The sequence below is a fragment of the Ambystoma mexicanum genome, chromosome 9 (assembly GCF_040938575.1).
Source record: "Ambystoma mexicanum isolate Mex_15411 chromosome 9, UKY_AmexF1_1, whole genome shotgun sequence".
Classification (NCBI taxonomy): domain Eukaryota; kingdom Metazoa; phylum Chordata; class Amphibia; order Caudata; family Ambystomatidae; genus Ambystoma; species Ambystoma mexicanum.
This window is the reverse complement of record NC_090931.1, coordinates 365,684,450-365,711,164: the sequence shown is the minus strand read 5'-3', so window position 1 is coordinate 365,711,164 and position 26,715 is coordinate 365,684,450. Positions and strand designations below refer to the sequence as shown.

Genomic DNA, 26,715 nt, shown 5'->3' with positions numbered 1-26,715 from the left:
GGAGGCTGGCCCCTCCACAACTGCAACAACCACTGCCAGCAAGCAGCCAGGCCAAGGCAGTTCGGGGAGTGGGAGTGTGCCACCCAAGAAGAGGCACCATGCCAGCATGCCATTGACGGGTACACCGACCGTCCAGACAAACACTGCCAACAGGCCTCCACAGACTCCAATCGAGGAAGCAGCACCACCAGCAACAGGATAAAACACCACCAGAGCTGGGGCTTCTATGGACTCACACATGAGCCAGAGTGGGGATGACAGCCTGCAATTTTAGCAGGCCACTGCAGGCCCCACAGACACGCAGTCTAAGTCTGCATCCCCGCATCGAGCCAGCTACATTCCCTGTCCAATATTTTTCCCCCGGAATCCTCCCCCCTAAGCAGCATTTCCCCATTGCACTTACGACCTTCCCATCGGGCATCCCACCATGCTCTCCGCTGTGCAGAGGAGTCCTCTGATGAGCAGGGGGAGGATGCTCACCGTTTAGGGCACCATGATGACCGTGGCAGTGAAAATACACCACAGGCAGTGTGATGCCCCACACTGCAGGCCATCTGGGAACGTCTGGAACACAGGCATGCAGAGATGCGCGCCATAGCCCAGGAACAATTTGGGCATTATCAGGCTATGCGTGATTGCATTCATTGGGCATCTAGGTGGTTGTCAAGGGCCATAGACTGTCTTGCAGGAGCACGGTGCACCGCAATGCCAGCCAGTGCCTCACAAGCCAGAGGGGGCGGGATATGTCAGAACAGTTGTCCTCAACCCATGAGGTCATGGCCAGAGCCATTAATATTACCATGGATCACCTTTGGGGGGAGCGTTCAGGGGAGTTCACAGTCTGCTACCCCTACGGAGGGGTCATTGACGAGCACCCCGTCCAGGCGCTCACAATCTGGCAACTCAACTTCCCTCTTCTCGCTTTTTCTTTTTACAGGTCAGAGGACTTAAATAAACCTACAACAGGGATCTCTAGCCTGTGGGTCGCAAGAGGTTTTGGACTAAGACCCCCCATGATGCATCTATACAGGCTAAGAATAATGGTATTTGTAGTCTCCAACTGTGGGAGAACCAAAGGTTGTAGGCCCCTACCATACAAACCATCAGATGATTCGCGGAAGGTCCACTTCATCAGAGCCTGGATATAATTTTGGCACTGTGGGGAAACAGCTTTTCCTTGCCGCGGCCGCTTTGTTCGCCAATCCAAATGAGGGGGCGGGGGGACCCTGCAACCCCCATTACCTCCCCTGCCCCTCTCCAACACAGGCCCAGTCATCTGGTTTTTCCACTCCAAATACTCCCGTCCCATAGCACTTAACCCACCCGCTTTTGGCAGGTGTCGCACTGCCTTGGAAGCTTCTGAATCACCCCCAAGTCCCTCATTTGCCCTCTCATTTCTATGGGCTCTCACCCGCTAAAAAGAAAATCGGGGTTTTCACCCACCATGATGACACAAAAGGTTGGGGGCTAGGCTACGCTGTCCCGCTCCACGAAACACACAAAGGTACGACAAACGACACACAAACACAGGTTTGACATACACAGAGTCTGGCATCCCTACCCCTGACCAAAACCCCCCCTTACCTCGCAGGCCTCGCAGGCCTCGCCACTGCCACAATCAGCCGCTTCGCATTACACGCATGCGCAGTTCCCCCACAGGATGCATGTGCTGAGTAATACCTCTGCAAAGCTGGAACATGCGATTCACCGCTCCTGTTCTAGCTGCTATCTTTGGGTATAGGAACATCCATTATGGTAAGATCTAAAAACTGGCCCTGAAACGTGCGACCTTTTTATGTCAATGTTCATACGTTTGTGAGAAAGAAGAGGTATTAAGCGCTTTGGGCGTGCCTTAGTGATAGCAGGTTACAGTAGTTGGCAGCAGCGAGGTACTCAGCCAGTACTTTTCGAGAATCAGAACTTGTAGAAATACCCGTAGATACATCACGCAGGCACCAAAATGACAACATTGCTCAGAGCTCTCAAGTTTCCCAGTGCCATGCACGAGAGAGCCCTACAGAATTCTGGGACTTGTAGTTTTGTCTTTTCCATTTTAACTGCAGCACTACAAATCCAAGAATTCCAAGAAAAAAAAACTGTCTGGATGGCTTTCTCGTGCATGAACCTTGGAAACTTGAGAAATCTGGGATTATAGTTTGCTCCTATGTAATGAGTTAAAAATAAAGGCTTTCCTTAAGGGTAAGAGGTGGTTGGCAATACAATGTGATATCCAAACTATTGGGTGGGTGAGAGTAGACTGCAGTTGCTCCTGAAGTCTGCACCGATTTTCAATTAATTCATTTTTGCTTAATGATAAAAATATAATACACGCATGGCTAGCAGCACAATGCACCATGCACAAACCAAAGTGTCACGAATCTGATAGGTTTGGCTAAGCCGTGCCGTATCTACTGGTATTTCTTCTACAAATGCTAACAACATGGTGTTATGACTGCCAAAAAAGGATTTTGGAAAATAAACTTAAATTATAGGACGAATAAATACAAATACAATATGGTTAAAGGGATGTTCAAAAACTTTGGGACTCATGAGGAGAACGGCGGTGCAGTAAAACATGGTGGTAAATTGGTGGTGTTCTGTTACCGCCACTTTTCCCCCACCGAGCCGCAGCATCGTAGAATGAGTTTTGGAGCTAAAATGGATGATTTACCTACAGCAAAAAGTTGGCGGTAAATCCACCACTTTACTGCCAAAATCTGTTGGATTTACTGCGTGGAATTACCGCTCATGGTAAATCCAACCAAAATCCCCATAGAGTCCTGTACTCCATACATGAGGACTAGCACCACTATGCCACCACTCGTAATCCCGTGGTAAATCCACAGTAACGAGTGGCGGTAATAGTGATCAGCTTTGGCAGTAAATAGGAAGGTTTACCGCCAATTTGGAGCCAAAGCCATAATGAGGCCCTTTCTTTCTTAGGACAATACAAGAACACACGCCTCCAGTGAAGTCATTGCCCAAATGTCCACTGGGGATTTCTCTATAGAAGCATCAGTTATAAAGGAATACAACTGATGAGGAAATAAGTTAAATAGGCCAGAACGTTGCCTTTATCGCTGCAACCACTTAGCCCCATTGAAAGCCCCAGCGTGTGACAGCAAAGAAGAGAAGAGGTACACAACTCTCCAGCCGCATGGTACTGCTAATATTAGCTGCTTCCTTAAAGAAGATTAGCAGGATTGTGACGTCACAGCCTCACCCTCTGGTGTTCTATCACTGTGATGTCACCTGGCCTAGGCAGATTCTGACCTTGGAGACCTCATAACATGGCGACTGCAAAGGAATATGGTGATCCCTGTGGGTTGATGAAGCCCACACTGATTTGACCCTCTGGGGTCAAGCAGTCAAGGTATGGAGTCTCACCCTTGGTATGCGTTAGACCAGGTAGGACGTGCGATGGCCCAGAGGACTTGCCAGCCCCAAGGAGTTGAAAGGTGCCAGAGAACAGCCTCTCCCCAGCAGGAGGTGATGTCAGGTGTGTCCTGCTTTCCAAGGGCCAATGCGCCACAGTATTCTGCACAGATAGTAGGAATGGATTTCGCCTGCCCGCCTGCGACCCTCCAATACGGAACCACACCTGTGTGCCCAACACCAATGCAGCCTCAATCCGAAAACTACATGACATGTAGGGCTCCCACCCGAATCCAAAATACTCCCTGCGCCCCCTGCACTGTGGCACCCACTTGGCAAACAGGGACACTACAAAGGACCATGCCACCATCTCAAGTAGATCTAGTCTGTAGAGGGTCGATGCCATGCCAGCAGGAAACAATTTGTCAATTTCCAGTTCCATGTCAGGTGGAACCGACCTGCCCAGTGATTCCTCCGCAACCGCAGGGAGTGTGCAACAGGCTCCCAAACCAAGCAAAACCACCCATATGCTCAATGCAGCCATGCGTAGAAGTAGTTAACAGACCAAAGCTCCCACCACAGATACAAACCCATAAGACCACATGCGCCCCTCAAGCAGGCATAGTTCGGCAAGTCCAGCCGCAGAGACAAGCACTTCTTTCTCAGTTCGAAACAGTCAACCGATGTGCCCTTCCACCACAAATAGAGGCACCCCCAAAGATCACATTCAAGGTGAAGTCGAAGTCTCCCTACTGCGATTTTGTCTGGCCCAAGCTGGAGTATAACCCCAGGATTCTATTGACATCGTTTACGGAACAAGTCCACAAGCTGTCACCCAAAAAGCCAACAGAACAAAGTCAAAGCCTCTTCCAGAAAACACAAACTGCCTTGATCAAAAGTTTCTCACCTGACCTGCAAACGGATTGGTTCCCATTTCACCCTCATGGGAAATCGGGTCAACTTGGGTATCCTAAATCACACCACCTCCAGCCGGCCCAAAACATCTGCTCAGACTCCCAAGTAGTACCAGTCCACAATGTCTGCTATGAGCCACCAAAAGAAATGTACAAGTTTGACACCTGCAAAACACCCTATGAAGTGACACGGAAAAGTCTGACCTCTCCGGAAACTGAGGTCACCCATAGAGTTACTGTGTACCCGGAATCAGAAACAATCCAACGCTTCAAACTCTACAGAGACACTGACTCCTTTGAAAATTCCCCATTGTGCTCTGAAAGAGAACCCGCTCTTGAGCCCCGATACCCACACCGTAGGGAGCCCAAATCCACCCCTTCTACGTGTTCTTCGGAGAGTGTATCCACGGGCAAGTCACAACCCTTAGCAGGGCAATATATCCCACACTACAGGCTTTGTGAAATCAAGGAGCCTTCCACACTTAACAAGGTGGAGACACAGCCGCCTATAAAACCCTGCATTAAAACAGACACTGAAAGAGCCCCCTGTCCTATACCCTGCCATGGCACAGAGACAAGCCAAGAGATGCCATATTGCAGAGAAGTGAAAAGAACCTGTAGGGACTCAACTCAACTTCAGATGGAAGCTGATCAGCAACCACTACCCTTCACTGACACTGAAAGAAGACATAGGGGCTACCCCCACAATCACCCAGAAGGTCAGAAGATATCATACTACAGTGACAGGAAAACTATAACCCTGCCCTACCGCCAGTCAGAAGAGGATAAGACTGCAGGCTATACCAACCCAGAAGTGCCTGGAAATCCCCTTCCCTGCCACCAGAAGGAAGAGGAACCACTGAATCAACACTGCGCACGCAACAAAATGACAAACAGGCTCATTCCCTATCATAGGGCGAAGGAGGTCCAGAACACGCAATACTACAGGGATGCTGAAACGAGCAACAGGGACCCACTCCATCACAAGCCAGAGGAGTGCCAGAACACCCCATTCTATGGTGAGTCTGAAATGACCAGCAGGGTCGCACCCCACCACAGGATGGTAGAGGAGCCGCACACCTCATGCTATAGAGAGGAGGAAATTACCAACAGGGCTATGCCCCACCACAGGATTGAGGAAGCCCAGAATATCCAGCAGTTTAGAGGGTTTGAATCGACTTACAGGCCCATGCAGCAGCATGCAATGGAGGGGTGCCAGAAAACCCCATGCTATAGAGAGGCTGAAGTGGCCGACAGGGCTGTTCCCCCAAACAGGATTGAGAAGGACTACAACACACCATGCTATAAAGAGGCCATGCCACAATGCAGGAGAGAAGAGGACCAGAACAGCCGATACTATGCAGACAATGAAATGCCATGCAGGGCCTTACCCCTCAACAAGGCAGAAGAGGGTCAGAAGATCCCATGCTACACAGACCCTAGAATGACCTACAGAGTTTTGCCATGTGGGGAGAAAGAAGAGTGCCGGAAATGCCCACGCGAGGCACAACCTGAACCTACCTGCCGAGGCGTACCTTACCCGATAGAAGAGCGCCACAACGCTCTATACTGCGAAGAACCTGAAAGAGCATGCCCAGTGCCTCCTTGTACTCAGATGTATGTCTGTAAAAAGATGCCATGCAATAGAGAAGTAGACAGAGAACCAGAGCCGGTGTGCAGGAACATGATCAGTGGAAGAGTCTGCAATAGGTCACAGTCCTGTCCAAAGGAAGAGATACAGGAGGTACCCAGCTGCCCAGAAACTGAGCGAACATGCCGGGTCTCGCCGCGTTGCCTGCCTGAAGTTATGCAATATACCATTGACTACCCTCAAACTGAACAACCATGCAGGGCAATTGCTCCCAAGCATCAGATGCAAGGGGAACAGCAGATACCATTCTATCCTGAAATAGCACCCTGTCGGGTCCAGCCCCAATATAAAAGGGAAGATTGCCCGGGGCCATCATACGGCATGGAAGCTGAACGTGTTTGCAAGGTGCCACCCTCAAAAGAGAGGGAAGAAAGACTGAGTATCCCATGCAACACAGAAATGAACAGACCCCCTTGTCCGCCCCAGAAGCGAGATACCATTTGTGTAAGGAATAACACTGAAACTGAAAGAAAGTGCGCAGCCCCAACCCAGCCTGTGTGCTACACCGAACCTGTAAGAAAATGCAAGGTGCCATGCCCAAACCAAGGTGACACTGGTCAGCAAGACCCATGCTCCACGGAACCACAAAGAAACCTCCGGGAACCACCCTTCCTCCAGACAAGAACCAATCAGCAGATCCCATGCGAAAGGGAACCTAAAAGAGTGGATGAAGGCTCTAAGCGCTGCCAGGCAAAAACAGATGAACAAATCTTATGCTACAGAGATACTGAAAGTATCTATAAAGCCTTATACCAGCAAGAGAAAAGGAGAGAGGAGCCTGCTCCTTCTGAGAGCCTCCCCAGACCCTCTTTGTATCCCCAGGAACATGGAGATCGGCAGATTCCATGTCACAGAGAACCTGAACATTTTGAAAGGGGGTCAGAGCGATACCAGGCAAAACCAGCTCAGCAGATGATAAGTTACAGAGAACCAGAAAGTGTTAATCAGGGCTCCCACGTCAAAGCAAAAGTAGAGGAACAGGGCCCGTGCATCCGAGAAACCGAAAGTATCTACAAGGCCATGTACCAGCCACAGACAAGAGGAGACAGACCATGCTATGGAGAACCTGAAAAAATCGATAAGGCCTCAGAGCATCGTCAGGGAAAGGCAGATCTCCAGATCCCATGCTACAGAGAACCTCAAATAATCGATAAGGCCTCAGAGCATCGTCATGGAAAGGAAGATCTCCAGATCCCATGCTACAGAGAACCTCAAACAAATGATAAGGCCTCAGAGTATCACCAGGGAAAGGCAGATCTCCAGATCCCAATCTACAGAGAACCTGAAATAATCGATAAGGCCTCAGAGCAACACCAGGGCAAGACAGATCGCCAGATCCCATGCTATAGAGAATCTGAAAGCATTGATAAGGCCTCAGAGTACCACCAGAGACAGGCAGATCGCCAGATCCCATGCTATAGAGAACTGGAAAGCATGGATAAGGTCTCAGAGTATCACCAGGGAAAAACAGATCGCCAGATCCCATGCTATAGAGAACCTGAAAGCATTACTAAAGTCTCAGAGTACTACCAGGGACAGGCAGATCGCCAGATCCCATGCTATAGAGAACTGGAAAGCATGGATAAGGTCTCAGAGTATCACCAGGGAAAGACAGGTCGCCAGATCCCATGCTATAGAGAACCTGAAAGCATTACTAAAGTCTCAGAGTACCACCAGGGACAGGCAGATCGCCGGATTGCATGTTACAGACAACCAGAAATAATCAATAAGGCCTCTGAGCAACACCAAGGAAAGACAGATCACCAGATCCCATGCTATAGAGAACCTGAAAGCATTACTAAAGACTCAGAGTACCACCAGGTACAGGCAGATCACCAGATCCCATGCTACAGAGAACCGGAAATAATCGATAAGGCCTCAGAGCATCACCAGGGACAGGCAGCTCGCCAGATCCCATGCTACAGAGAACCTCAAATAATTGATAAGGCCTCAGAGCATCACCAGGGACAGGCAGCTCGCCAGATCCCATGCTACAGAGAACCTCAAATAATCGATAAGGCCTCAGAGCATCACCAGGGACAGGCAGTTCGCCAGATCCCATCCTATAGAGAACCTGAAATCATTACTAAAGTCTCAGAGCACCACCAGGGATCGGCAGTCCACCAGATCCCATTTTATAGAGAACCTGAGACTGTTAAGAAGGTCTCAAAGGTCCTTCAAGCCAAAGCAGATGAACAAATCCCAAGCAACTGTGCAACTGTGAGCATTTATAAAGCCTTGCACCAGCAACAGTCAAGGGATCATCAGCAGATCCCATACTACAGAGAACCTGAAAGCATGGAGAAGGACTCTCAGTACCACCAGGTAAAAGAAGACTGGCAGACCCCATGCTATAGAGAGCCTGAACGTGTTGTTAAGCTTCCAGAGCAACAGCAGGCACAAGTATCCAGGCAGATCTCATACTACAGAGAACCTGAAACTACTCTTAAGTCCTCACAGCACCTGCAGGCAAAAGCAGATAAGCAGATCCCCTGCCCCCGTGAAACAGAAAGCATCTATAAGTCCCTGTATCAGCAACAGACACAGGTGGATCAGCAGGCTCCATGCTACAGAGTACCTGAAAGTTTCATTAAGGCCCCAAAGTACCCCCAGGCACAGGTAGAGTGGCAGATACCAGGCTACAGAGAACCTACAAGTGATTATAAAGCTTTGGAGCAAAGCCAGACAAAAGCAGGTCTGCAGATGCCATGCTACAGAGAACCCGACATTGTTGGCAAGTCCCAACAGCGTCTCCAGGCAAAAGGAGAAAGAAAGATCTCCTGCTACAGAGAAACTGAAAGTATTGATAAAGCCTCGCAGCACCTCCAGACAAAACCAGTAGCACAGATTTCAAGCTACAGAGAAACTGAAAGTATTGCTAAGGCCTCACAGCACCTCCAGGCAAAACCAATAGCGCAGATCTCAAGCTACAGAGAAACTGAAAGCATCTTTAAGGCCTTGTACGAGCAAGCTGAGGCAACTGTGAATGAGCAGATAGCAAGCTACAGAGAACCTGAGAGCACCTGTATAGCTCTGCCCCACACCCAGAGCGAAGCCATCCAGCAGACTCCTGACTACACAGAAAGCAGAGGAATGCACAGAGATTCAACCCAACCCATTGGTCAAGTGTGCCCACAGATGCCTTATTACACAGATGCTGAACTGGTTGGAACTGGCTCTCTTATAAAGGAGAATGAGCCCACCCAAATGAACATCTTCCCTGATTCTAAACCAGGGTACAGAAACTCTCTTCAGATCACACCCCAACCCTGGTATCAATTGCACGAGGCAGGGCCTGAAGACCGCAGCAGGCACTCCTCCTGCTCAAGTGCTGAAAGCGAAACTCGCAGGGATGAGTTGACCCTGCCGGGGGTCTACCAAAGTGCTGCCTATGCTTCTCTGTACACCAAGGAGAGGCAGCAGGAAGCTGGACCCACGCCGGATATTGAGATGCTAGACACGGGCTTTGAATGGCAGGCACCTGCCACCAGCACCTTCTTCCTAGGTATGTCATTGATGAGTGATCATTCAAATGTTCAATTATTGGGACGAACAACTTTTGTACCTTTGATGTTCATTTAATTTATATTTTATTTGGAAAGATAACCGTTTTGTTGCTTTGATTAATGTTTGAATGATTGTGGATGTTTTTCAAAAAGACTTTGATTATGATTTATCTTACTATGAACCAATGTTGTTGCCCTCTACCAGGTCAAGGTATGGGGAGGATTTGGGGCCGAGGGCACAGAGGATCAATGGATGAACACTCATTATGATAAAAGGCAGGTGTTTTAGAGGCAAGACTACTATTATGAAGTATATAATCATTGACCCCATTTAACTAAACATTAACAAATGCCATAACTATCAAACAGATAAATATACAAACTTGTACCAACACCACCCCATAAGGCATGATATTCTGCTTCAAGAGTTTCATGCCACCGCACCCACCATCACCAACCTTCAAGGTCACCTGGAGCCAATGGCCCCTCACTTTAGCCCATCCGAATGGCACACCCACCCGGCCACACCGTCTCTCTCTCTCTCAGGATTCCCATCCACATTTTCTGTAAGACAACCTTCCTATTGCTGGACGTAATACGTCCATTGGTCAAACTGCGTGCTTCAAGACAACGGTTGCTCCAAAGCTACCTCCACCTCTAAACTTTAACATCAACTGTCACGCACTAACCTATCTTATAATGGGTTTCTAAGGACATCACAAAACCTAGTCAATGTTTATTTCTTATTCTCATGCCTGAGCATCTATCCTAGCCCCCTGACTGCCCCAAATGTGAAAACTCTCTAAACTTTCTCCTGGAGAAACTCTTTGTTGCTGGACTTTCAGAATGACTTTAACATACCACTCTGATATAACTAGTAAAAAGGCTACGTGTAACCCCTGTTTTCTGGCCCTGCCCAAGCCAGGGAGCACCTATTATTCCTGCCCTATGTCAGGGACAGTTTCCAGGGATACCACCACCCCACCCTCAAGTCTACCTGGATATGGAGGGGCACTGCACCTGCCGAATAAAATTGTGTTACCAGGAGATGGGCTACCCTGAGTTGTTCGATTACCAATGGACAAAGACACCAGAGTGAAAGTTATAGAGATTCCCAACAGGAACCCCTCTTTATATATTAAACAACACTTCTCTTTAATTTTGATAATTTATAAGGCACTCCAGACAGACTCAACTGTATTTGGGTGCAGATGGCAACTATCAACAGAAATTAACAGTATATGAACAATATGTACAATCTATAATTGGGGCTGCTTATCTAAACCAAAACGTTTTCAGCATCTTTCTAAACAGTCCCAAGGACTGGCATGCTCTGATTTCCACTGGAAGCTGGTTCCACAATTTAGGACCAAACACTCCAAATCTCCTGTCCCCCCTGGAGACCAATTTGGAGCGTGGTACACAGACCAGTAATTTATCTCCAGAGCGAAGATCTCTGCTCGGATAATACCGGACAACCCTAGCAGTATGATAGTCTGGGGCCAACCCATTGAGACATCTGTACCTCAGGCAGACCAATTTGAATTTGATACAATCATCTACCATTAACCAATGGAGGGATCTACGTAGAGCTGATGCATGGTCCCTCTTCCTCAGGTGTCCAATCAGCCTGATTGCTGCATTCTGGAACTTCTGTAATCTAATAACTTGTTTTGCTGGAATCCCTGCAGTATTGGAGGTGTGTGTTGGTCATTTCCCCCACCACCATTGCATGATCTTTCACAGGGATAAACGGGAGGGCATTGCTCAACATCTGCAATGCATGATATACTGCCTTAACTTTGGCCCCTACATGTGCTTCACTGCCCAGGTTCTCTTGCCATATAGAACCAGGATTTGTGATTTTCTTAGCATACTGGAGTTCCTCGCCCAAAATCAGAGGGGGTGGTGTCTGTCTCTCCCTTATCATTTTCCCCTTCGAGCCAAACAATATCACCTCGGTTTTAGCTGCAGTCAGCTGGAACTGGCTGCATGCCATACATCTGTTGATATCAGCCATGCAATGATTGATTTTCTCAAAGACGTTCTCGATATTTTCTGTCTCAATATAGATTTGTGTGTTATTGGCATAAGAAGGAAACCTCAAACCATGCCTCCTCAATATATATTGAGCACAGGACGAATGTACACGTTGAAAATCAGTGGGCATAAGGATGAACCCTGTGGCACACCACAATCCAAAAAGACCATCTCTGAGGGAAACCCCCTCCAAGACCACCCGTTGGGTCCTGTCCTACAAAAAGGATCCAAACCATCTGACCACTTGTTCAGATGCTTTCCCTACTTTTACGGTACGTTGTAGCATGGTCTGGTGATTCACTGTGTCAAAGGCCACTGACAGGTCCAGCATCAAAAGTACTGTAGACGACCCACGCTCCGCAGCCTCCAACAGATCATCATGCACCGCTTACAACGCTGTCTCCATCCCATGTTTGGGTCGGAACCCAGACTGAAATTCACCCAGCAGTACCTCCCTGTCCACAAATGCCTGAAATTGGGCGCACATCACCTTCTCCAAAATCTTGGTTGGACAGATCAAATTGGCTACTGGACGATAGTTCTTCAGGACTACTGGATCTAAGTTCGTTTTTTTAGCAAGGGTTTCACCAGTGCTCTTTTAGATCTTTTGGGACCTGACCCTCTTTCCCTACCTCCTTCTCCCGTATATCCTCCTCTTGCATAGGATCCCCCATTTCTTTTGAGCCTTCTCACTAGCAATGCTTTTCTGGATGGTCTCAATCTTTTCCTTAAAAAAGCTATTAAACTTGTTTGCTTGGTCCTGTGAGGGACTAATAGTGGATGCGGTGCAGGCTGGGTTCCCAAATCTGGATACCACAGCAAAAACTGCCCTCGCGTGATTCCCTGCCTGCTCAATAACTTTATGTAGAAACTCTTTTTTGGTTTCAAACAAGGCCACCTTGTACGATGTTAATACCCCCTTAGCTCTGTCTGCATCGCTGCTCAGTTTTGTTGACCTCCAAAGTTTACTCGCTTGCCGCTACTGTTTACACAGTAAGGACAACGCAGAGGCAAACAAGGGTTTAGATTTATTAGTTTTTTTCAATTTTAAAGGGGCATAATTGGAGCATATATCCTCCAAGATGCCCATCCCAGTCTTAAAGAATTCTTCACATGGAAGCAAGGTGTCAATACCTGCTAACCTCGCCTGTACTTCTCCTGAAATTTTGACCAGGTCATCTATTCTACACATCCACACTTGCGTACTCTCCCTACCTCATCCTCTCTGCACCTTCCTTCCCAGCAGCCCAAATAATTGGGCAAAATGGGCAGACCATAATATTGGGAACGTCTCAGAAAATAGTACAGCCTTTCCTCTCGCGCTACAAGGTCTAGGCAATGGCCTTTGTTCTGTAATATTGCCATGGTCATAATCTCCAGGCCATGGTTTTCCAGAAGCTCAGCTAATACAGCTGGGTCTGGGTGTTCTCCAGCCAAATGTTCCAGTCGCCCAGACACAGGAGTTCTTTGTATCTACTCCCGGCTAGTATTTAATGGAGATCCAGTGTCTCTAAAAAGTTTCCCACTGGGCCTCGTGGTGTATATCTTAAAATCACTTTTACTGACCTTCAATGGGACAGCGTAATCGTAAATTCCCCCTTCAGCGCGTTATCCCCCCAATATAACTCCTCCATATGTGAGATAGTGAGAGAGGATTTATACACTGAAGCAATGCCTCCCCCTCTCCTATCCACTTGATTGATTGTCTGGATGATATCATTCTCAGGCACTAATTTATGAAAGATGGTTTGAGCCCCCTCTGTAAACCAAGTTTCGGTCAACAGAAGAAGCTCAAGATCATATTCCTGAATCAATTCCCCCACCTTCACCGCATGTGCCGCAGCAGATCGTGCATGCACCGGTGCAGCTTTTATTACAATAGGCTCCTCTTCCTTAATCTTTCCCCCATCAATATCCTGAATTCCTCTGTCAGTTCCCAGCATTCACATTTTGTTCAGGGCTCTCAGACCCAAACTTCCCCTCCCGCTATCCATCTCTCTCAAATGTAGGGCTGAATAACTCTTACCTGAGTATCTGCTTACTGGGGTAGTTCAAAAAATTGCCAGCATGTCCTGCCAACTGCCGACTAACAGGCCACAAACAGGCCTAAAGAGGCTTTGCGCCACGCTTCGCGCTGAAGCGAGTCAGCTAAGGCCTGTCTCAGCATGGGATTACATGTTCAAACAGTGCTTTGCGCACGTGTTTCTGAGGAATGTAGTCCCCGTTCTTGCCTCTCGGACCTAAACAGTGCAATTAAGGGGCTGATTCATCCAATTTGTGCGTCGAAAATCAGGGGTTTGTTCGCCATTTTGCCCGCAAATCCCCATTTGTTAAACAGGGATTTGCGGGCAGAATGGCGCACAAATCCCCATTTTTCAGCACACAAATTCCATGAATCAGCCCCAAAGTATCAAATACATGGCACGTTTGTCTGTATTATCACTAGAGCAAGATGCTCTAAAAAAATATCAGCACTTGGTGCCCCTAAATAAAATATTTGTAATTTTTCCATACAACTACGCTCTAAAAAGTACAAGACATCACATAATATGTGTCAATTCAACAGAACACTCACACAAATATTCATTCACTGCAAATGTTCAAATAAAACAGGAATCACCTTTATGCTACTCTTCCCTTTGCTATTCCCTAGGATGCCCTTGGCGTGAGCACCAACTAAATGGGGACCCACTACCATCAGTTCACTCTTCCTTGGAGGGGTTGGGGGATCCTTAGGGTGAGTATGACGCAACAGTCCGCATTATCTAGACTCGGGTCCCTCCTCATGAGGTGGCCTCAGGCAGGCTGCCACACTATCCCGCGACCTCAGGCCAGGGTACCTCCCTTATACCATACTCTTTTCTATGATCTCAATAATAGCCTACACCTAACTAGCTTTTCCCCTACTTAACATTCCCATAAAAATCCCTATTCTCTAAATAACATCCTTCTTAACATTACTTAAATATATACATATAAATATGCATACATATATACATTGGCATTCACCATATATTCAACATATAACACATTATGTCACTGCTGCTGTCAGTCACCTCCTTCATAGTACCTTAAGGCCTGTCTTTGATTCCCCCATTGCCCTTTGAGGGGCTAGTTGCAGTGCTGGTAGCGGGGCTTGCTTCAGGCTTGTTACAGGGCTGACTGGGGTCCTGTCCACTACATTGGGCCACCCATACTCACTGCCCAGCCCATGCTCTGATGTTTTCTGGGCAAACCACGTCATGGGTGGGAACCACACACAGTCACCCACGCTCCCTGAGACCCCTTTTCCTGGGTGGCACCATTGGTGTGGGACCCACCCGTGATCATCGCTTAGCCCACTGATGCCTCTTTTAGTCTTCTGGGTGGGTGTCCACCTGCACTCACTGCCACACCCATGGCTTAATCTTAGGGGTGACCCCATTAGCATTTTGGGTTGTCCTACATCACTGCTGCAGCCAGTATCACCACATTAGCTTCAGGTGGTGTCCCCTGTGCCGTGGGGGCACCGCCATAGTCATCGCCATGCCTGAATGCTATTTGTATACAAGGTGGCTTCCCCATGGAGAATGGGATGCCGCCAACATTTACCGAGGTGCACCCGCGGCTTGTTGGGCTTCTTGGCACACCTCTTCTTCAATGCATCATGAGATGCAGGGGGAGGGCCACTGGCCATCACCTGGGCTGCTCTGTGAGGCAGCTCAGGGCTTTCCTTCACCCGTGCTGCCCAATGCAGCAGCCCAGGACTTACTTCACTGCTCCGCCCTCTGGGGCACAGTAGACTTCCTGCCTCTTCACCTCCCGGGCTCTGCCTGACCTGGCCTGGGAGGACTTTTGGAAGGGGAAGCTCGTCTTGCAGGCCACAAGGCAGGCCGACAGAGGGCACGGGTGGGAAGCCTGGTCTGCGCAGTTCTCCTCACGCAGCCCTGGCAGCCCCACACATGGTGCCCGGGGGTGGGCTGTCAGCTGCCAAGGCCTGTGAGCGGCTGAGCTGCCCCTGCCAAGCAGATTCCCCCTGCGGATTACTCTTTGGGGGGGCTCCCAAGCACGCCTGCCCAGGCCCAGATGCCTGAGGGGATGCTCCAGGCAGCCCCACCCCTGGGATGTCTTTTTCTTTTTTCCTCTCTCCTGTGCTTTTCTGCTATGTTTCCAACTGTCCCTTTCTACCGTTTCTTTTTTCTCTTTCAAACTATTCTTTTATTTTATTTTTTTTGACAACTTTATTTAAAGATTTATCAAAAGAAATACATATCATTCCAAAACAACAATTATGATAACAAGAAAACGACAAATAAAACAAAAAAAGCATTATACAAGTTGATACAAATAGTACAGAATAAATAAGCAAAACCTATCAATTATCTCTACTAATCGCAACAAACCTAATTTGAAATGATAACTTGCCAAAAATCAGACTTTCAAACTATTCTTAAGATTCTTTTCCCCCCCACCCAATCCAGTCTTGGGTAGAGGATTTCTGTTCCTTAGCTCTTTTCTCTGTAAAACATTCCATTCAGCCCCATGGAAGGCTGGATGGTTTGATCCAAAATAAAACACATCAAACACACACACATAAATAAAGAAAAAAACAAACTATAATTAATAAAAATACATTTATTACCCTGGTGTCTGCAGCTTTATTTCTAGGACTCCCCTTAGGGGACAAACATACAGTCCCTACTAGCCGGGCCCCATGGAGCCACAGGCTATATTATCCTGCCTTTGAGTGGAAGAGGTGGGGGGACGACTTTTCAAGAGGAATAAGATTTTTTAAAGTAACATGACAAGGACCTAAAAAGCGTGGCTATTTGTACTGTATGTGAATTTGTGTTTTGTATAGCGCAGCACCTAGCTTGAGAGCTATGGAGTGCTGTGCACGAGTTCAAGTAATAGTAGGGCATTTTACAATGGGTCCGGAGAGGTGGTAGAACCTGGGACAGAGTTACCTATGTTATGTAACTCGGTCCCAAGACCCATTATAAACTGTCCCCATGTTCCTTAAACGCGTGTACAGCACTATATAAAACACAAATTCCAAAGCGTTACACTGTAAGTGATTTCAACCCAGCACTCCTCCTAAGTCGATGCCTAGTGTGAGATGCCCACCTGGAACCCTTAATTATATATTTTTATGTCTAAAGTTCTTTTATTTCTGAATGATGTACCCTTATATCACTCCCCTCTCTTTGAATCCCCCCGGTCTCACTGAACCAAGAAGTAGGTTGTTTTGCAAAGTTAAAAGATTTATTTTATGAATTGAACAATATATATATATATATATATCACACTTTATGAATTTGAACAATATCTAGATATCACACTATTAATATTTATACAATGATCAGCGTTGGGTGATATTACAACAATCAACAATCTCTTTAATCAATAGGAGCATGGATGAGAAGAATAATGTAGCATAGAATAAACTGTGTGGGTTCAATGAATTGCAATGATAGGAAATTAATGCAGCACAGAAATAAAACTTTATATGAATTCAATCAAATGAAATGTAATCACTCTTTCCCTCTAATACTACTCAATCCCCCCTAATATGCAATATAGAGATGGAAGGAGAGAAAACAGGTTTCAGGAATAAACACTCTACAAATGTAGTTTCAATCCAAATTCCCCCAGCAAGCTTAGAGAGAAACAGGAATGATTTTAAACATGTCAAATGCTTTTGAATGTGGTTTGGTAATGAATGGGAAAAACATTAAAAAATGACTTTAATTCGCTAAATTGGATTCAAAACTAGTGGGAGCTGCTTTGTATAGCTTCAGGTAAACCCTAGCAATGATGGTTGGATAACTAGCAGATAAAAAACTGAATTCAGAGGTTGAGTGCAAGAAATAGCTATTTTACATGTAATGAAATTTAGCCAAATGCAGAATCGCGGCAAACATTTCTGCGTGCGTTAAGCGAGATTGCGGCAAAACTATAAGGAATGCGGTTCAGGATTCGTTTGAAAGCTGGGGATGTTAGCTTCAATTTGACACCCAAATTTCGTTCCTAGCATGTACGTTTAAGAAGTTATGAAGGTTTTAGTAAAGGTCGATTTTTTTTTTTAGAAAAGAGTCAAGATTTCAAATGAAAGATGCGCTTTTGAATATTACAAACAAGGATTGGCTTTACACTAAGGGGCTATGAAGATGCGAGATACCAACGGTACAGCCACCAGTTCAGAGGCGCCTCTGTCTGATCTTTGCTCGCTGCAACACTTGCCTTTCTTCAGCAAATATATATTAGCGCAAAGATGATTCATCACTATAATTATCACAGGACTATATGGATGGGAGAAAGATTCAGGACCGACAAAAGAGATTCTACAATGCAGTTCTGGATATGATAGAATGGCTTGGATAGGATTACTTGAGAATAAGAGATTGGCTATGGACAATTCTATGCAAAATACTCACAACTATGGTTTTGGACTGGGCCCGTCAGGATCTGGTCAAAGGGTTTTGGACTGGAATCTGCTAGCCACAGGACAGGATTCAGGCGCTTGGTTCTGCACTCAGCAAGGCACTCTGGTCTCTGCACAGCCTCTTGGACTGGTTGGTTCTGGGTTACAGCTCTGCTCTACCGGTTTGGATCTCTGGGTTCTAGCAAGAGTTCTTGGCAAGAACCAGAAAAACAGCACAGCCAGGCTGTTCAATTTGTTGTGCCCCTTGGAAGATTGGAGGTTAAAATCGGGTTGCAAGATTTTAAAGGCCAGCTGAGAAGGGTTCAGCTTTGGAATGAGCCTTCTGCTTTCAGAGTTCTGGAGTCTGGATCTGGGTTCTCCTGCAGAGCGCTTCAACAGTAAATCAGTTCATGGGTGAATGTGTGTGTGTCTCTCTAGGTCCTCAATAGTCCCTATGTATGTATTTCCCAAAGGGGTGGATAGGCTGATTATACTAAGCCCACTCTCAAGGAAACTGATTGGTCAAAGTATTCTATCTCTCCTGATTTGAGAAGGAAACCAGAGTGTCATGATGTGTCATGATGACGCTGTGTTTATGGTCCAGGGAAAAACCTCCCCTTTGTTTCTACACAGAAAATGTATTTTTCATATAGAGCATATTTACAATATCACCAACTTGCTAATAATACATATTCACATTCCCAATTTAATAAAGCACGTATCTGTCCAAGTCCCATCTTCTTAAGAGTTTCAGTTCACAAATAACATTTTTTTGCGCTTTTGGTTGGTTACCCAGTGTCAGATCTGTACAAATGTTTCCACATACATGTGCATAACATCCGGGCATACTCCTGTACATTTTCATATTCCTAGCATTATCACAATTGCTACAAAGTCAACATTTTAGTGGTCCGGTCTCTGAACATCGCACAAATTCCAGAGTAGTTTCTACTTGTGAGCAACATTTTCATTTTAACAACCTATAAATTCCAGATTTTTACCAGTTTGGGACAGTTTTCTATGAGTCTTTTTCTCAAAACTATATTTTCTTCAGTTCCAGATAAACAATTCAGTCTAGCCCCGCCTCCAAGGTTTGGCTGAGCCAAGAGCAACCTGAGCCTCTTCCTGCTAGCAGCTGGTTTCTGTTGACGCCCAAATTTGCATTTCCTTTCAGTCAAGGGAGTCTTTTGTCTCCTGTCAGAGCAACAGGCCAAAATCCTCTTCCCACCTCCTTTCACAACTCCCTGCCAGTTCATCAGCAGAGAGCAGGGGGGAGATTCCTTTGTTTGGGAGAAGATGTGGAATGTCTTTGAAGCCCAGTGTGGCTGGCTTTAACTCACTTTTAAAACATTGTTTAAAATAGCCTTTTTCTGAAATACAATTTACATTAACAAATATACCCACAAATCTCTTAATTCCAGCCCTTTTTTAAACGTAAAGATTGAATTGTATCACCTATATTGCTTTTGATGGGAAGTCTCTTCTTTACCATACTTTGATTTTAATGTACAAGTCTTAAATGACAGTATAAGTAAATGCCAGCTTCTGACACAGGCGAGCGGTACTGCGCCCATTTCTGACATATTTTTCCCATACAAGCACCTTTGAATGTGAATTTTCTTATGATAAAATGAGCTTCTGCTGCCATTGTGCTTAGGTGGATTCTTTTAATCAAGTGATATTTAACACCCAACACGGATGTTGGATCTTTTCTGCTGTTTGAGAATCATTATTTTGCAAATTTAACAGCCAAAGAAAAGCAGATTTTTAAAGAAGTTCTGGGCTTCCCTTGCAATGCAGCACTGCTTTTTCAAGTAGTTTCATTTTACTCTGTGGGCAGCCCAATGATAGGTTTTGGCAGTGGTCTCTCGTCTTACCGCTGACATAGGCAAAATGGATTGGTGGCCTATTTTTCAGGTTTCCCTGCGCACTTTTCAAAGATTTTTAGCGCATAGATCTTTTTGGCAGCCATCCTGTTGTTTTTGATGAAGACAGCGCACAGTGATGTTGCAGGGCATAGACTAGTGGGTTAGAACATCCCACAAGCCCCCCTCTTGCGTTTTGGCATTGAACGTCCATCAATGGGAAGTCACAAGACTGGGATGGTCAGTCTCTTTTCTTTGGTTCCAAAAGTGGCAAAGTTCATCATCTTTTCCTCCATCAGGGGTGCATCGACCAGTTCTCCTCGCCCAGTCCTGTTGTGAGTATGGAGCAATACTCCAGGCCCCTTGGATCTTTGCTCCCGGTCCCTGGGTAGTCTTCCTTGGTTTTCTCTTATATGATTTCCAATCAACTAGGATGAAAAACAAAAGCATATTTGTAGACATTTCCCCACCACTATTAATCTAGTGGGACGGACACATACATTTTGACAAATCAGGACACATTTTTCTATTGTAATTTATGGACTATATATGGAATATTTTATAGTTGGAATTCTAGGGAGCTGGAGTGACCCCCTCTGGCGTTCCAGAAGACTCCTCCGGTTGCTGCAGAGTGTGCCCAGGATGGCAACACTTCAGTTGGTTAATATGGACCCACTTATCTTCCCCCTCCGCCAAACTGCCTTTGGGGATGTGGATTTTGTAGGCGACTGGTGAGATTTTGTCTACAATTTCAAAAGGACCCCTCCAGGTAGGCAAATATTTGCGCTGTTTGGCCTGGTTCCTTTGGAAATTGTATAAGTAGACCCGGTCTCCTTGTATTCTTTTCTGGTAGTCTTTAAGTCATAGTGGGTCTAGTGCAGATCTCTCTAGATTTCGCTGAGCATAGGCAAAAGCATGTTGAAGGTATTTTCTTAGATTTTCAACATACTCATAAGTTGTGGGGGCATTGATCAATGTCTGCTCTTGGGTTCTGTAGAGCAGATGCTGGGGAAGCACCATCCTGCGTCCAGTCATCAGCTCAAACGGTGACATTTTAGTTGCAGATGAAGGGGTAGATCTGATGGCCATTAGGACAAGAGGTAATCAAATATCCCAACTTGGCCCATAATCTGCCACAAACTTTTTTAATATGCTCACAATTGTTTTATTGTATCTCTCTCTACTGCACCACTAGAGGCTGGCTTTTGACCCCAAGTATCTCCCACATCTTTATCATTACTTTGCTAGTGAAGTGGCTATGACGGTCTCACTCGAACCTTTGGGGTAGTCCAAAACGCGAAAAGATGTGGTTGATCATCAGGGCAGCTGCTGTTTCTGCCTTGCAATTTGGGGCCAGGAGACATTCCACCCATTTAGTAAACAAGCATGTCACGGTCAACGTGTACTTGTTCCCCCTAGAGGAGCGAATCATGGGCCCGATATAGTCGACTTGTAAATCTGACCAAGGCAGTGTCATCGCCCTCTATTGGAGAGGCGCATTGTGTGTGAGGGATGTTGGCTGAAATTGTGCACACACAAGACACCCCTTCAAGTATTGGTCGAGGTCCTGCCCCACGTGTGGCCAGTATGCAACCTCTCTTAAGATTTCAAGTGTTGTATGAAACCCCCTATGACCGGCTGTGGCCGCATCATGGGCATGACTTAACATCAGGCTTCATAATGAGGTAGGAACCACCCACTGATCATGGCCAGCTATGGCATTCCTTACCAACAAACAGTCTTGGATTCAGAACATTTTTGGACATTTCATCAACACTCTGAGGTCCTCTTTCCCTATGTAATCGGTATCCGTCAGGGGAAAGTTCTCAAGGTCCTCAATGTGTTGATAAAACTTACCAATTATTGGATCCCCTTTTTGAGCTGTAATCAAATCAGCATCTGGGGTCTCCTTACTCCATTGTGCAGTTGAGAGTTCATTGTGAGCATTTGTCTGGGACCTAATGATAGCAGGGACCTGGATTTCCTCCCAACTGGGACTCGATCCCTAGTAGATCCCCTTGGATGGCTCCGGTTTTGGCCAGCTGATCAGCTAGGTCATTTCCAGTTTTGTCTGGTCCCTCTACTTTGGAATGACCCTCGATCTTTTTCCAGTAGAAGGTCATCCCATTCGGGGTGACCGATCATCAATGTTTTGAATGAATTTTCCATGTTTCAATGGTTTGTTGTTAGCACATAACATGCCCCTGGTTTTCCAGTTAACCAGGTGCTCCATGAACCTGTTCCTTACATAATCCGAATCTGTGATTATGACCATTTCGTGGAGTTGATGTTGGACAGCAGTGAGGATGGCTTTATGCACAGCCATCAACTCTGCCACTTGACTACTTCGGGGACCAACCTTGTACCCAGCGGAGGGTTCTGGGGTCTCATTCACCCAGGCATTCCCTACGCCGGCCACAAGTTCCTTTTCCCCGTTGTTGTCAGCATGGTAAGAGCATCCATCCACATAGACAGTGGGCATTCCCTCACACTTGTCTTCTTCAAAGTCATTGTGTGGGGAATTGAGGTATGCCTCCATGTTGTCCTTGATTTTTAGACTCTCGTCCTCGAGACAGTTTTCTCTGGCACAATCATGCAAGTCAGCCAGCCCTTGCGCGAGGGGACTCTTCTTGTTTTGGCCATATCTGACCTCCACAGGAAAGCCTTGCATTGACAGAATCCAGGAAGTAATTCGGGAATTACTCATATTTCCGGCCCAGATTCTGTCACTTTGGAGATATTGCAGAGGCTGGTGTGGAGTCTCCACTATGATGTGTTCCCCCTGGATAAACTGGTGGTAATTCTTCAATGCCCACACCGTTGGCAGGAGTGCCTTCTCACAATCGTTGAATTTTTCCTCCACCGAGGATAAAGTTTTACTCGCATAGGAGATTACTTTATTAACCTTGTCATGCTTTTGGTATAATACTACAGCCAAGCATGTATTAGAGAACCCTGTCTCCAAGAAGAACTACTTGTTTTTGACAGGGTAAGCTAGGCAAGGCGCTTGTGAGAGGCTTCTTTTGAGTTGTCTTACTGCCTCGGCTTGTTCTGGACCCCACCACCACTTGACCCCCCCTTCAAAAGATGAATCAGATGTCTTGTGATCTCTGCTTAGTCCTCAATGAACTTTCTACTGTAATTAGTCAGTCCAAGCAGGCTCCTTAGTTCCCGCAGAGTTGTGGGGTCTTTCAATTTCTGGAGTGCTTCCGCTTTCTTTTCCTGGGGACAGAGACCCTGAGGAGTAATCTCATGTCCCAAGAAATTTAAACAGGTTCTACACCACTGTGCCTTTTGAAAGGAAAGTTTTGCTCCGGCGGCCCTCAACTGTGTCAGAACATAACGGATCTCTGCTATGTGTTCCTCCACAGTTGAGCTTTGGATGAGAACATCATCTACATAGGCCAGGTTACCCCTCTCACCCAGGTCAGGCATGGCCTTATGTAGAAAAATGTTGAATTCATTGCTGGAGTTAATGTATCCGAAGGGAGTCCTGGTCCATGTGTACTGCTGCCCCCAAAGGTGAAGGCCAGCTTGTATTGGTCCTCTCTACTGACAGGCACAGTCCAGTATCCATTGGTCAGGTCTATTGCAGTGAATACCTGTGACCCCTGGATCTGGGCCAGCCCTTGGTCAATGTAGGGAAGAGGCCATCGGGAAGTATGGACCCATTTGTTGAGCTCCCTAAGGTCGGCGCAGAGTCTCCACTGGTCGTTTGGCTTCAATATCCCCAGCACCGGATTATTGAAGGTGCTGTGGACTGGACGAATTATCCCACAGGACTAAAGGTTCTTAATATTTCAGTAAGGGATTCCATTGATGCGAGAGGCAAGCAATATTGCTTCAAAAACACTTTAGTCATGCCAAGGTCCGTGGGAATTGTTGTTGTGTGGATGTCGGTGCAACCACAGTCATTTCAGTCCACCGCAAAGAGATCTTGAAAATCCAAGAAAACCTGTTTCAATGTTTGCCCTTGCTCCAGAGTCTCACAGGCATCAGCTAGGTTGACTCTCTCTTCAACCATCTGCCTGAAGCCCGGAAAGACTTCTGGTTTTGCTATCTCAGCGGCCTCCTCCAGCTGGGTGGAGAAGTCCCTGGTCAGAGGGCTCATTTGGAGTGGTGGCTTCAGGTGACGGAGGCAGTCCTCGCGGACCTGGAAAATCACCTCATCCCTCCTGAAGTCACAAGTCACATCTTCCTTACCATAAGGGCAGGAAGTGTACACCAGGAAGTTCCCCCCATGCTGGGTAGATATCCTGTCTGGTGCTGTGTTGTCATCACTATCACTGTCAAAACAGTCCTTGGGGATTAGTCCTAACAGTTAATTGCCTAAATCTATGGAAAAATGTCGGTCATCAACCGCCATTCCAATAATGGTGCCTGCGGCTAGAGTGATATCTTTAAGTCGCTGTTATCCACCTCTATTGGAATGGTGTCATGTTCTATGTTGACTAGTGGTGTTGGGTTTACCCCCAACCCTTGCTGTTGGAGAGAAGCATTTAAATGAATATAGGCATCAGGGTTTTTCAATTTCTGTCCTCTTTTAACTTTCACTTCCAGGGAGAATTGTCGGGTCCTTTCTGGGATGGTGACTTCCTCTCCAATCTGAATTTCAACTGCATAAGGAAGCAGTTGAGCTGACCTAAATGCTTTCTCTGTGTCATCAAAGCCCATGGGATTATCTGCAAATCGGGACCAAGCTTTGAAGTTTATTAGGTCCAAACTAAAGGCAAAGCGATTGAGAATGTCACTGCCTAAATAAAAAGCGGCAGTGACGTCTCGCACGACCCAACAATTATGGACTATGCTCTTGTTCCCTATGGAGATTTTGAGCATACACCTGCTTGGCAGGAGATGTTTGGAATTGGGTGTTTCCAGATCCATTTCCCATTTGTCTATCAGTTTGAATGTGGGAATGGCTGGATGTTTTGGGAGTTGGCGGAACATCGCTTTGCTGATGAAGCTCTTACCGTTGTTCACATACACTCGGGCCAGAACAGAGTCCTTCCCTTCATTTAACTGAACAGAGATGAAAAACTGCTCTCCAATTTGCTGAATATCAGCCAGGCTTTGAGCTGATTTCTCATCTTTCTGGACTATAGGAGTGGGAATGTCAGATTGTGGATTGCTAAAGAATTTCAGAGTCTTTCCTTGCTACCTTAAACTAGAAGGAAGGTTGATTTTCAGAAATAGAGAGGACCACCCCATCACCAGTTTGTTGTCATACTGCTATTAATGTCACGTCTGTGATTTGGTTGTTCTGGAAGTGAAATTCTACTTGGTCAGGTTTTTGTTCAACCATGTGGCAGGTGCCGTTTAAACTAACATGGTTGACACTGTTTTAATTTGATTGGTCGGCTAGTCTGAGTCCAGAGGACCTTGTTTACACAATCTATTAGGGGTGACAACCTTCGCAGGAGGTCATTCCCTAGTAAACAAGGGGTACCCTCTGGAGTCACAACTATGACCAGGTGCTTCACCTTGTGTCAGCCAATTTTAATGTACAAATCCGCAGTCCCCTCGACGGGAATTTCCTTCCCGTCAAGGTTCTGAAGTTGTCCAGGAAGAAGGGTGAGAGGAATTTGGTAATTCTCCGCCCTTCCTGAATTCAGTTTATCAAAGGCCTTTTTGGACAGAAGGCTAGCTTGGGATCCAGTGTCTACTAGTGCCAAAATTGTACCCTGCCCCTGTATTTGGATCGGGGCATAGAATCTTCCCTCCTTCTCTGCAAGGGGGCACAGATAATGTACATTTTTGGACAACTGGTGGGTTAGTTTTCTAGTTTTGGACACTGATAAGGAGGTGATTTGGGAAGAATTCTGTTTGGAGTCTTGGGAATCTGAAAAGAAAAGGTGACAACTAGATATGGGAGAAGTTCTGGGTTCCCCTGGTTCTGGTGCTGGGCCCCCCTCCCTTTTTGGAGGCAGTCACCAGGATGGGTTTGAACCAGGGGTTTTTCATGCTGTTGGTACTGGGGTAGGATGATGGGCGGCGCTAGCTCAGTCCCCACATCTACCGAGTCTGGATTTGAATCCTTTGGGACCCATTTTTCTTTGGGACCCATTTTTCTTTTGGGAGGAGAAGATCCTTTTCCCACGATCCTCTGAAGATCCCTCTCCTTCAAATTGGAAGATTTGTACCTCCTCCTCAAAATGGGTCTGTTTGGGTTCTTTGTTTCTCCTATCCCCTCTCTGCTCCTTGGGTGGCAGACTTTCAGGGGCAGGAGATTTTTGTTCCAGTTCCTGGGTTTCCAGGGGCTGTTTACAAGTGGGGAAGGAAGCTTCCTCCCAAGCTTTACACCCCCCTTCCCCTTGTGCCTCCTCCCTGGAACCAGTGGGTTGTCAGGGTTCTGCCCCCGTCATTGCTCTGGAGCACCAGGTCCGGAGTTTGAGGCATTCCGCACCGGCATGCACATCTGAGGGTTCTGTTGAGCCCTCAGCATGCGACCCAGATCCTGTGCCATGTTTTGGACCTGGCGCTCTAGCTGTGACACCCGCTCAGGCTGATACAGGGTTCTCATTTCTTCCCTGGGCTGATCCCGGGAAGGGTAGCTATCCCGTCTCTGAAAATACCCTGGGTTTGGATAATTTGGGTACCCCTCCACCCTTGGCCTCCTCTCTCCCGGATTGGGTTGTCTGGGCTCAGGAAAGTGGGGAAAGAAGGATGGATTGTTCTGGGGTTGAAAGTTTTGCCGGTACCTGGGGACAAAATTCTGTCCAGGATTTGGGGAATTTCTGCCCTTCTAGGAGAAGTGAGGAGTGAAGTTCCCTGGGTTAGGTGCTTGGTTGGATCCCCCCCCTTGGGCTGGAGGGGTCCTCACATAACCCAGGATGGGTCTATTCCCCTTGTTGCAGGGACTTATGTAGTCAGGGGAGTGAGGGATCCCATTTGTCGGACTACCTCCTTGGCTCCCTGTCTGTGACTGGCCCGAGGGCCTTCTGGGCTTGGGATTGCTCCGATT

At 46.7% G+C, this 26,715-nt stretch overlaps 1 protein-coding gene across 1 annotated transcript in view; it reads left to right on the top strand.

The window, feature by feature from the left end:
• The first annotated feature begins 3,298 nt into the window (after nt 1-3,298).
• The window catches only part of LOC138487330 (uncharacterized), a 151,878-nt gene continuing 128,461 nt past the window's right edge, over nt 3,299-26,715 (top strand). Inside the window, exon 1 of the mRNA XM_069613927.1 lies at nt 3,299-9,445. Within this exon, the coding sequence (XP_069470028.1) occupies nt 3,376-9,445 (6,070 nt within the window). The 5' untranslated portion in view covers nt 3,299-3,375. The remainder of the gene's footprint in view (nt 9,446-26,715) is intronic.